Here is a 13,143-nt window from a genome sequence, read left to right on the forward strand (position 1 = left end):
CATAAAGTAACTTTATATAACATATTTCAACTTTATGTTACATATTTCAATTCATTCATTTTCATTTTGATAAATATTTATAGATCACGTGCTATATCCCAAGGACATTGCTAAGTATGAAAGCATCATGATTATAAGTTGACCATTTGCTTGTTGTGTGAACTTGGCCAAGTGATTCAACCACTATAAACTTCAGTGTCCTTATCCCTAAACTGCAAGTAAAGAGAGCAGTAACTATTCATCAGGCTATTATGCTGATGGCCTAACATGAGATAACATGAGTTGAGATAATGCCAGCAAAGCATTCAGCACTGCCTGGGCTCACTGGAGTCATCCAATTTAGTTCTTATCACTTGTGAACAATAATGATGTTGATAAAGAAAACGTAATAGATATGACACTGTGTTCATAAAAACATAGCATATTTTAAAAAATAGAAATAAAATAGTATAATTTTAAAAGAACAGATGGTAAGCCATGTTTGCATATAATAACATTACATTTAGAAAGTTCATCAAGGCTTTTTCAGATTTCCACTTCTCACTGATTCTGCCAAAATTACCGCTCTTCCTGGCCAACATTTGGAAGATAATTAGGAGTTTTAACCTTCTGATATCTTCTTTCTTTTTCTTCCTTGTCAAGAATGATAATCACTCAAGGACTACTTTCCTTTGAATGTGATTAATACTAATGAGGTCAGTTTTACTTCATTTGGCTATAGATTTTGCTGCACATTTGCTGTAACTTCAGGAAATTTTTGAAATGATTTTAAATGTAGATGCAGAGATTTGGCACCAAATAAAGAGTTATGGAGCAGCGTTTACTTACAGTGTATTTCTAGCACCTGCATGGCCACCTGAGGTGTGGCATTGAGAGATTCATGGTCTACTCTGCAGATGACCGCCACGCCATCGTCGCTTCGGTCCACTCGGAAGTCCAGTGTGCTGCTGACCGTGAAAGTCTTGCGATTTGCATCTTCTTCCTTTAAATATTTTACATCTGAAAATAAAATATAAGATTTTAAATTCTGTGAAGTTCTCTTTCAAAATGTAACAGATTTCATTTACTCGAGACACACTGGAAGCCTCTTCTCCCGATCTTTACCCAATTTTAAAAAGCAAATATTTGTTAGTATCACATTTAATCCATTTCGTTTTGAGTAAACAGAAATAAAACTACTTCAGAAATACATTTTAAAAGTTAAATACAGAAATAAAAGGGCAGGTCACGGATCTTTTTTGTTTTTTTATACTCCATTTGAAATATCAGGCCATTTTACAATATTAATCTCTTTTCTTTAGATTTAAGTTTTACTAAAAGATAATCTTAATTCTCCGAACCACAAGCACAATTGAGAAGAGCAAATTCACAACCATCTGGGTATGCCTAAAAGGAAGTACAGTGTATTTGAGCTATGATTTTAACATGAACACTGTGAGGTGAACATAATTGCTAAAGAATACCTAAGATGAGAAAGTTGTCATCTTTGGTAAAGAAGGAGAACAGTCATGTGAACATTTTGAATATTTAAATATCTATCTACCTATCTATATATATTTTCAATGAAATTTCTATTGAGAAAAATGCTCTTCACTTAGCTGAAGAATTCATTTCAGACTGAATAAGAATAGTTTCCTCAAGATGTGAATTCACTTATCAATATTTAAACTTACTGTGCATGATTCAGATTCATCATTAAATGATGCACTTAGGGATTATTTGTTCTCTGTGGAAAAGGGATTTAATAATATTTCCATTTAATTTGAAATTTCTCAAGTTTAAAGTAGCTGATTAGAAGAGGTCAATTTTAATGGCTTAGAAATCAAGATAACAGGCTAAGGTTAAGATATCTTTTAACAAGATCTTAAATATAGTTGAGGGAGAAAGCTGTTCGAATTTCTTAGCATTTAATTTCAAATGAAAAATGATACTTTTTATGAAAAGACTTCTTTTGCATAATATGCATAAAATATTTGATTCTAGCATGTATTAAATATTTTTAAAATATTTAAAAATATATCAATGATAAGAAATTAATGTAAATTCAGCTTCTCCATTGTGCTCTATGCAAAGATTTCACTTGGAAAATAATATCAAATCTTATATATTTGATGGGTAGATATTTGCATGGTCCACTGTGTTTTACTTATTTCCAGAGAAGAATGTCTTTACCTTATTGATTTTAAAAATAAAATAAATATTAGTAAAGAATAAAACTAGATAAATGTCACGTCTTATTTTGAAACTATATGTTTATGACTGTGTTCAGAAATTAGAAAAATAATTAATTAAGATTTTTACCACAAAAAAATGTATGTAATTTAGGCAGTTTTGAGACTAAAAGAATTTTCTAACATTTGGAAAGGGGGGAAAGAATATAAAATTCTCAACTCTATCTTTTAACTATAAATTAATCATACAGGATACAGAGCTTTCCATTAACATGTGTCTTATGAAAAATCTCGTTTTTGTTAACTAAAGTCATTTCTGAGATTTTTGCATTTGAAAATTAGATTCAACTTCAGTTAAAAAATATTAGAGTAAAAGATGAAATGATCTCCTTTCAGTCAAAATATGTCAGGATAATAAAGATGCATTTATAGTTCTTTGCTATATTAAAAAAAATGAGGCTCTCTTACTTTTCAATGTCTCATATATTTATACAAAATATTTCCTCATTTTTATATTTTATATCCTTTCCTATAAATCTATGTCCAGTGTTTTCTTGTTCATAGCTCAAAGCAGTGGCAGTGTAAGAAAATTTAGACCTCTTGACAAACCACTTTTATAATTATATTATACAATATGTAAGAAATTATTCCAAAATATCACTGCTAATTGTTTAATTTTAATAACAGCTACATTTTAAGAACCCACACATCTGCTTCCTTTAGCTGTTTCCTTTACAAAAGTATAATTTTATGTAATATTAATTGGACACATAAAATCTGAGAGCAATTGTATATAACATAAAATATTAATGAGCATCATTCAAATGAAATAAACAAAAGTATAATTTGTTGCTTTTAATATTAGCTTATGTGACAGCTTATAGGGTTACTAGAAGGCATAAGATGAACAGGAAAAAGCACTGAGAAGAGCCAATCATAGTATCTTTCCCCACATTTTATGTTGACCTCCTCCCCCCCAAACAGGAAATAGTACTTAAATTTTTTTTTTGTTTTGCTTTCTAGCTCTATAAAATAACTGATGCATTCCAGAGTTATAGAATCAACAGAAATTTCTTTATATTGCATAGCTGATTTGCTGATTCCCTGCTCTGTCTTGTTTTAGAGAGTTTCCATTTTTTTCTTCTTTGGCAAGTCACACTATTAATTACTTTATCACATTGTGATCTAGAGCAGTGTTCCTCAAAATGGAACGTTCATCTGAATCACCTTTGCATCTTGTTAAAATTCAGATTCTGATTCAACAGTTGTGTAGTAGGGCCTGAAGGTCTGCTGCTGGCCTAAAGACATATTCTGAAGAGCAAGGGTATAATGTATACACCGACACCATAGGTGATATGACCAAAAGTGAGTGAATACTGGGATTAACTTTACTCAACTTTCTCTCTCTTTTTATTGCCACTCTCCATAAGCTTACATTCTATTTTTACTATTTCCACATATATTTCTTCCTTTTATTTACATTTTTCAAAATATGCATGTCATGTATTATATAATGTGTTGGTACAATGGTCAGCAAAAGCAAAGGTATGAGCAAACAATAAACAGAGGAATTTGTAAGATTACATTCATCATAATCCTTGAAGTCACTCCTCTATCTTTTTCAAAAGGAGATTCTGGACATTTAAGAGATTGCTCTTAAGTAATCAGAACTGTGGTTGTTTCTGGTGGGTGGTTGCAAAAGGTTTCATTATACTACTGTGTTCACGTTGCATGTGTTAGAAATTTTCTGTAATAAAAATGTTTCTAAACATCTGCCTGGGAAAATTCCTCAAGTATGCTTCTCAACAAAAGTTATTTTCCTGAACATTTCTTGGTGAAGTCTCAAAGTAAAGATTTTGTATAAATTTTTATATTATGTATCTTTATCAGACAAAATGTATAATAGCAACCTGTTTATATTTGGGATTTTAGATCTTTTATCTCACTAAGAGCTAAGGTATGAAGAACAATGGCAGATATAATTGTGAGTTAGACTGCTTGAGCCCCCCAAATTAACACATTTAAAAACCAGAGTTTGGGATTAAAGTATACACACTATACTATAGGTAAAATAGATAACCAACAAGGACTTACTGTATAGCACAGGGAAATATATTCAATATCCTATAATAATGGAAAATAATGTAAAAAAAGAATATATATATATTTATCTTTATATATGTATAACTGAATCACTTTGCTATACACCTGAAACTAACACAACACTGTAAGTCAACTATATTTCAATAAAAATTTTAAAATTAAATAAATAAATAAAAACCCTAAGTTAACTACGGAACAAAGCAAAGAGTTATCTGGACGTTTTTACATCCAAATCTTTTCATAAAATATCAGATCTCAGGAGATATCTCTATATCCATCTTTCCAGATTTATAATATTAGGTTTACCTGCCTCTATATCTGTAGTTTCTGGCCACCTTTGTACTAGACTTTTAGAAGGTAAATCCTCTAAGTTGAGGTTTCTTCAGAAGTTACCTTGTCTCCACAATGGTTCTAATCACCTTGAACAGTATAATGTGAACTTTTGTGACATTTTTGCTTTCTGCACTTAGGTGATTTTGATCCCTTTTGAACAGATCCAGAATGAAGATACTCCCATTTTTATAAAGGGAAATCTTGTCCTGTGTCCTTGGTAGCCCTCTCTATCAGACCTGCACCTAAAGAGGGCCAGTTCCCTTTAATCCATTGCAAAGCCTATACGCCACACTGGGAACAAGGCAGGGATTTATTTATTTTTATTTTTAAAAATTTTTATTTATTTAATTTATTTATTTTTAGCTGTGTTGGGTCTTCGTTGCTGTGCGTGGGCTTTCTCTAGTTGCGGCAAGTGGGGCCTACTCTTCGTTGAGGTGTTAAGGCTTCTTACTGCAGTGGCTTCTCTTGTTGCAGAGCACTGGCTCTAGGTGCACGGGCTTCAGTAGTTGCAGCATGCGGGCTCAGTAGTTGTGGCTTGCAGGCTCTAAAGTGCAGGCTCAGTAGTTGTGGTGCACGGGCTTAGTTGCTCCGCGGCATGTGGGATCTTTTGGACCAGGGCTCGAACCCGTGTCCCCTACATTGGCAAGCGGATTCTTAACCACTGCGCCACCAGGGAAGTCCCAAGGCAGGGACTTAAATACAGCTTCTGTCTTGTTGCCAGTACTAGAAGGATCATACCTTCTCATAATTTGGAGATATCTCTTGGGAATTATGTAGGATATTATGTGACTTCTCCTGAACTACTTGGGCCTTTAATTCTCTGACCAAGAGCAAAGCTACAGGGTCTCTGTGTATACACCACACATTGCTGCTTATATAGAACATGAACTCTGCTACTATTTTCAGAGTCTGGGTTTGTAAGTGATTTTGAAGAATCAGATGACAGTTTCAACAGGAGAATTCAAGAAATTTATTCTGAATCCATACCACTGTTATTAATGGTACTTTAATTGTCTGACACCATTGTTAGTAAGCTGAATGCAGGTCCTCTTGCCATACAGAAGAGAATATGTGAGCATTAAATGAGATAATTTGGCTTTTTTGCCAAAAATTTGGAGTGGACATATTGGACAAATGGATATGTTATGTAATTCTTGTTTAAAAGAAGTTTTATAGATCAAAATTTCTAAAAGTAAATGCATCATTTTTAGAAGATAACCAACTTTCCCATCACTTAAAAAGACTGTCATAAAGTAACTATGTCTAGTTAACTTAGTAACCTAGACATATTTTAAAACAAGTTTGTCTTGAAGGGATTGTTGGGAAATTTATTTTCTTAACCTTAAGAGTACTACAGGATTATTTTTTTTAACATCATTATTGGAGTATAATTGCTTTACAATGGTGTGTTAGTTTCTGTTGTATAACAAAGTGAATCAGCTATACATAGACATACATCCCCATATCTCCTCCCTCTTGCATCTCCCTCCCACCCTCCCTACCCCACCCCTCTAGGTGGACAAAAAGAACCACGGAGTTAATCTCCCTGTGCTATGCAGCTGCTTCCCTCTAGCTATCTATTTTACATTTGGTAGTGTATATATGTCTATGCCACTCTCACTTCATCCCAGCTTCCCCTTCCCATTCCCCATGTCCTCAAGTCCATTCTCTATGTCTGTGTCTTTCACCTGTCCTGCGCCTAGGTTCTTCAGAAGCATTTTATTTTTTTTTAGATTCCATATATATGTGTTACCATATGGTATTTTTTTTTCTCTTTCTGATTTACTTCACTCTGTAAGACAGTCTCTAGGTCCATCCACCAAGCTACAAAGAACTCAATTTCGTTTCTTTTTTATGGATGAGGAATATTCCATTGTATATATGTGCCACATCTTCTTTATCCATTCATATGTCAATGGACACTTAGCTTGCTTCCATGTCCTGGCTATAGTAAATAGAGTGGCAATGAACATCGTAGTACATGACGCTTTTTGAGTTATGGTTTTCTCAGGGTATATGCCAAGTAGTGGGATTACTGGGTCATATGGTAGTTCTATTTTTAGTTTTTTGAGGAACCTCCATAATGTTCTCCAGAGAGGCTGTATCAATTTACATTCCCACCACCAGTGCAAGAGGGTTCCCTCTTATTCACACCCTCTCCAGCATTTAGTGTTCATAGATTTTTTGATGATGGCCATTTTGACCGGTGTGAGGTGATACCTCATTGTAGTTTCGATTTGCATTTCTCTAATGATTAGTGATGTTGAGCCTCGTTTCATGTGGTTGTTGGCAATCTGTATATCTTCTTTGGAGAAATGTCTAGGTCTTCTGCCCATTTTCGGATTGGGTTGTTTGTTTTTTTGATATTGAGCTGCATGAGCTGCTTAAATATTTTGGAAATTAATCCTTTGTCATTTGCTTCATTTGCAAATATTTTCTCCCATTCTGAGGGTTGTCTTTTCATCTTGTTTATGGCTTCCTTTGCTGTGCAAAAGCTTTTGACTTTCATTAGGTCCCATTTGTATATTTTTGGTTTTATTTCCATTTCTCTAGGAGGTGGGTCAAAAAGGTTCTTGCTGTGATTTATGTCATAGAGTGTTCTGCCTATGTTTTCCTCTAAGAGTTTGATGGTGTCTGGCCTTACATTTAGGTCTTTAACCTATTTTGTGTTTATTTTTGTGTATGGTGTCAGGGAGTGCTTTTTTTTTTTTTTTTTTTTTTTTTTTGTGGTACGTGGGCCTCTCACTATTGTGGCCTCTCCCATTGCGGAGCACAGGCTCCGGAGGAGCAGGCTCAGCAGCCATGGCTCACGGGCCCAGCCGCTCCGCGGCATGTGGGATCTTCCCGGACCGGGGCATGAACCCATGTCCCCTGCATCAGCAGGCAGACTCTCAACCACTGCGCCACCAGAGAAGCCCCAGGGAGTGTTCTAATTTCATTCTCTTACATGTAGCTATCCAGTTTTCCCAGCACCACTTATTGAAGAGGCTGTCTTTCCTCCATTGTATATTCTTGCCTCCTTAATCAATGATAAGGTGACCATATGTGCATGGGTTTATCTCTGAGCCTTCTATCCTGTTCCATTGATCTATATTTCTGTTTTTCTGCCAGTACCATACTGTCTTGATTACTGTAGCTTTGTATTATAGTCTGAAGTCAGGGAGCCTTATTCCTCCAGCTCCGGATTTCTTTCTCAAGATTGCTTTAGTTATTCGGGGTCTTTTGTGTTTCCATACAAATTGTGAAATTTTTTGTTCTAGTTCTGTGAAAAATGACAGTGGTAGTATGAGAGAGATTGCACTGATTCTGTAGATTGCTTTGGGTCATACATTCATTTTCACAATGTTGATTCTTCCAATCCAAGAACATTGTATACCTCTTCATCTGTTTGTAACATCTTTAATTTCTTTCATCAGTGTCTTATAGTTTTCTGCATACAGGTCTTTCGTATCCTTAGGCAGGTTTATTCTTAGGTATTTTATTCTTTTTGTTGCAATGGTAAATGGGAGTGTTTCCTTAATTTCTCTTTCAGATTTTTCATCATTACTTTATAGGAATGCAAGAGATTTCTGTGCATTAATTTTGTATCCTGATACTTTAACAAATTCATTGATTAGCTCTAGTAGTTATCTGGTAGCCTTTTTAGGATTCTCTATGTATAGTATCATGTCATTTGCAAACAGTGACAGCTTTACTTCTTTTCCGATTTGGATTCCTTTTATTTCTTTTTATTTCCTCTGATTCCTGTGGTTAAAACTTACAAAACTATTTTCAATAACAGTGTTGAGGATGGGCAACCTTGTCTTGTTCCTGATCTTAGAGGATATGTTTTCTGTGTTTCAGCATTGAGAACGATGTTGGCTATGGGCTTGTCATACCTTTATTATGTTGAGGTAAGTTCCCCTTATGCCTACTTTCTAGGGGGCTTTTATCATAGATGGGTGCTTCTATTGAGATGAGCATATGGTTTTTCACATTCAGTTTGTTAATATGGTTTATCACATTGAATGATTTACATATAATGAAGAATCCTTGCATTCCTGGGATAAATCCCGCTTGATCGTGGTGTATGATCCTTTTAATGTGCTGTTAGATTCTGTTTGCTAGGATTTTCTTGAGGATTTTTGCATCTCTGTTCATCAGTGATATTAACCTGTAGTGTGTGTGTGTGTGTGTGTGTGTGTGTGTGTGTGTGTGTGATCTTTGTTTGGTTCTGGTATCAGGGTGATGGTGGCTTCATAGAATGAATATGGGAGTGTTCCTCCCTCTGCTATATTTTGGAAGAGTTTGAGAAGGATAGGTGTTATCTCTTCTCTAAATGTGTGACAGAATTCACCTGTGAGGCCATCTGGTCCTGGGCTTTTGTTTGTTGGAAGATTTTTAATCACAGTTTCAATCAGTGCTTGTGATTGGTCTGTTTTTTATTTTTATTTCTTCCTGGTTCAGTCTCAGAAGGTTGCGCTTTTCTAAGAATTTGTCCATTTCTTCCAGGTTGTCCATTTTATTGGCATATAGTTGCCTCTAGTAATCTCTCATGATCCTTTGTATTTCTGCAATGTCAGTTGTTACTTCTCCTTTTTCATTTCTAATTCTATTGACTTGTCTTCTCCCTTTTTTCTTGATGAGTCTGGCTAACTGTTTATCAATTTTGTTTATCTTCTCAAATAACCAGCTTTTAGTTTTATTGATCTTTGTTATCTTTTCCTTCATTTCTTTTTCATTTATTTCAGATCTGATCTTTATGATTTCTTTCCTTCTGCTAATTTTGGTTTTTTTTTTCTTCTTTCTCTAACTGCTTTAGGTGTAAGGTTAGGTTGTTTATTTGAGATGTTCATTGTTTCTTGAGGTAGGATTGTATTGCTATAAACTTCCCTCTTACAACTGCTTTTACTGCATCCCTTAGGTTTTGGATCATCATGTTTCCACTGTCATTTGTTTTTAGGTATTTCTTGATTTCTTCTTTGATTTCTTCAGTGATCTCTTGGTTATTTAGTTGTGTATTGTTTAGCCGTGACGTGTCTGTATTTTTTACAGATTTTTTCCTGTAACTGATATCTAGTCTCATAGCATTGTGGTCAGAAAAGATACTTGATACGATTTCAATTTTCTTAAATTTACCAAGGCTTGATTTGTGACCCAAGATGTGATCTATCCTGGAGAATGTTCCATAAGCACTGGAGAAGAAAGTGTAATCTGCTGTTTTTGGATGGAATGTCCTATAAATATCAATTAAGTCTATCTTGTTTAATGTATCATTTAAAGCTTGTGTTTCCTTATTTTCATTTTGGATGATCTGTCCATTTGTGAAAGTGGGGTGTTAAAGTCCCCTACTATGATTGTGTTACTGTTGATTTCCCCTTCTATGGCTGTTAGCATTTGCCTTATGTACTGAGGTACTCCTATGCTGGGGCATAAATATTTACAATTGTTATACCTTCTTCTTGGATTGATCCCTTGAACATTATGTAGTGTCCTTCTTTGTCTCTTGTAATAGTCTTTATTTTAAAGTCTATTTTGTCTGATACGAGAATTGCTGCTACAGCTGTCTTTTGATTTCCATTTGCATATCTTTTTCCATTCCCTCACTTTCAGTCTGTATGTGTCCCTAGGTCTGAAGTGGGTCTCTTGTAGACAGCATATGTATGGGTCTTGCTTTTGTATCCATTCAGCCAGTCTGTGTCATTTGGTTGGAGCATTTAATCTATTTACATTTAAAGTAGTTATCAATATGTATGTTCCAATTACCATTTCCTTAATTGTTTTGAGTTTGTTATTGTAAGTCTTTTCCTTCTCTTGTGTTTCCTGCCTAGAGAAGTTCCTTTAGCATTTGTTGTAAAGTTGGTTTGGTGGTGCTGAATTCTCTTCGCTTTTGCTTATCTGTAAAGCTTTTAATTTCTCTGTCAAATCTGAATTAGATCCTTGTGGGTAGAGTAATCTTGGTTGTAGGTTTTTCCCTTTCATCACTTTAAATATGTCCTACCACTCCCTTCTGGCTTGCAGAGTTTCTTCTGAAAGATCAGCTGTACCTTATGAGGTTTCCCTCGTATGTTAATTTTTGCTTTTCCCTTGATGCTTTTAATAATTTGTTTCATATTTAATTGTTGATAGTTTGATTAATATGTGTCTTGGCATGTTTCTCCTTGGATTTATCCTGTATGGGACACTCTGTGCTTCCTGAACTTGATTGACTAGTTCCCTACCCATATTAAGGAAGTTTTCAACTATAACCTCTTCAAATATTTTCTCAGTCACTTTTTATTTCTCTTCTTCTTCTGGGAACCCTATAATTCGAAAATTGGAGTGTTTCATGTTGTCCAGAGGTCTCTGAGACTGTCCTCAATTCCTTTTATGCTGTTTTCTTTATTTTTCTCTGTGGTAGTTATTTCCACTATTTTATCTTCCAGGTCACTTATCCGTTCTTCTGCCTCAGTTATTCTGCTATTGATTCCTTCTAGAGAATTTTTGATTTCATTTATTGTATTGTTCTCCTTGTTTGTTTGCTCTTTAGTTCTTCTAGGTTCTTGGTAAATGTTTCTTTCATTTTCTCCATTCTATTTCCAAGATTTTGGATCATCTTTACTATCAGTACTCTGAATTCTTTTTCAGGTAGAGTGCCTATTTCCTCTTCATTTGTTTGGTCTGGTGGGTTTTTACCTTGCTCCTTCATCTGCTGTGTATTTCTTTGTCTTCTTATTTTGCTTAACTTACTGTGTTTGGGAAGCTCCATTTTGCAGGCTGTGTGTTTGTAGATCCCATTGTTTTTGGTGTCTGCTCCCAGTTTGTAAGGTTGGTTCAGTGTAGGCTTCCTGGTGGAGGTGAGTGGTGCCTGTGTTCTGGTGGATGAGGCTGGATATTGTCCTTCTGGTGGGCAGGACCACGTCTGGTTGTGTGTTTTGGGGTGTCTGTGAACTTATTTTGATTTTAGGCAGCCTCTCTGCTAATGGGTGGGTTTGTGTTCCTGTCTTGCTACTTGTTTGGCATAGGGTGTCCAGCACTGTAGTTTGCTGGTCGTTGAGTGGAGCTGGGTTTTAGAGTTGAGATGGAGATCTCTGGGAGAGCTTTCACTGTTTGATATTACATGGGGTCAGGAGGTCTCTCGTGGACCAATGTTCTGAACTTGGCTCTCCCACCTCAGAGGTTCAGGTCTGACACCCAGCCAGAGCACCAAGACCCTGTCAGCCACACAGTTCAGAAGAAAAGGGAGAAAAAAAAAAGAAAGAAAATAAATAGATAAATAAAATTAAATAAAGCTACTAAAATAGAAAAAAATTATTAAAAATAAAAACATTAAAAATTAATAAAAAAAGAATGAGAGATGGAAAGAAAAGTGCAACCAAACCAAAAAACAAATCCACCAATGATAACAAGTGTTAAAAACTATACTAGAAAAAACCAAATAAACAAACCAAAAAAGGACAGCCAGAACCCTAGGACAAATGGCAAAAGCAAAGCTATACAGACAAAATCACACAAAGAAGCATACACATACACACTCACAAAAAGAGAAAAAAAAAAATCACAAATATATATATATATATATATATAAAACAAAATTTAAAAAAGGAAGAGAGCAACCAAATCAATAATCTACCAATGATAATAAGCTCTAAATACTAAAGTAAGATAAACAGAAAACCAGCAACAAATTAGATGCAGAAAGTAAACCCCAAGTCTACAGTTGTTCCCAAAGTCCACCACCTCAAATTTGCAATTATTAGTTGTCTATTCATGTATTCCAGAGATGCAGGGTACATCAAGTTGATTGTGGAGATGTAATCTGCTGCAGTGAAGCTGCTGGGATCGATTTCCCTTTCTCTTTGTTCGCACAGCTCCTGGGGTTCAGCTTTGGATTTGGCCCTGCCTCTGCATGTAGGTCACCTGAGGGCATCTTTTGGGAAGTCTGAGGTCTTCTGCCAGTGTTCTGTGGTAGTTGTTCCACATGTAGATGTAGTTTTGATGTATTTGTGGGGAGGAAGGTGATTTCCAAGTCTTACCCCTCCACCATCTTGACGGCACCCCCTCAATAATTTAATTAAATTTTAAATGTTTTTTACTAACTGATTGGCAGTTATTTTCTGGAAGAGATGAGAAATTACTGCTAAGCTTGCTGCTGAACAATATGACAGAAGTTTTCTATGGCATTTGAATTCCTTAGACACCTTCTCTCTCAACTTTGAAAATGTAAAGTCAGCTGGAAGAGACAAGGTGGTTCCGAGGTGTAGGAGCAGAGATGGGCAGGAGGAGAAATCTTGCTGCCAAAGCAGAAGGATTAACAAAGGTGTAAAAGCAGGACTTTTTACAAATCATCTTTCCTTAATATTCAAGGTAAGCAGTTGATTTTATATCTGCTTTAAACTTTCTCCAGACCAAAAATACTGAGGCCATGTCTTACATGGTAGAACTTTAATCTCCACTTTCATTTGTTCACTGGAGGAGACCTCAAAACAAATTCTTGAGGCAAATTTCATTAGTGCCTATGAGTATTCTTTCATATAACTCCAATCTGATAGGGGTAGACTTTTATAAATCCTTTTCA

At 35.2% G+C, this 13,143-nt stretch overlaps 1 protein-coding gene across 7 annotated transcripts in view; it reads right to left on the reverse strand.

Annotated features, from left to right (window-relative positions):
• The window catches only part of CADM2 (cell adhesion molecule 2), a gene marked incomplete at both ends in the record, with an annotated part of 1,071,386 nt that overhangs the window by 129,431 nt on the left and 928,812 nt on the right, over positions 1–13,143 (reverse strand). For all 7 annotated transcript variants that reach the window (XM_079704577.1, XM_079704575.1, XM_079704579.1 and 4 more), the window contains one exon: positions 829–999. In XM_079704577.1, coding sequence (XP_079560703.1) covers positions 829–999 — 171 coding nt within the window. The remainder of the gene's footprint in view (positions 1–828; positions 1,000–13,143) is intronic.

Source organism: Hyperoodon ampullatus (genome assembly GCF_949752795.1).
Source record: "Hyperoodon ampullatus genome assembly, chromosome: 5".
NCBI lineage: Eukaryota > Metazoa > Chordata > Mammalia > Artiodactyla > Ziphiidae > Hyperoodon > Hyperoodon ampullatus.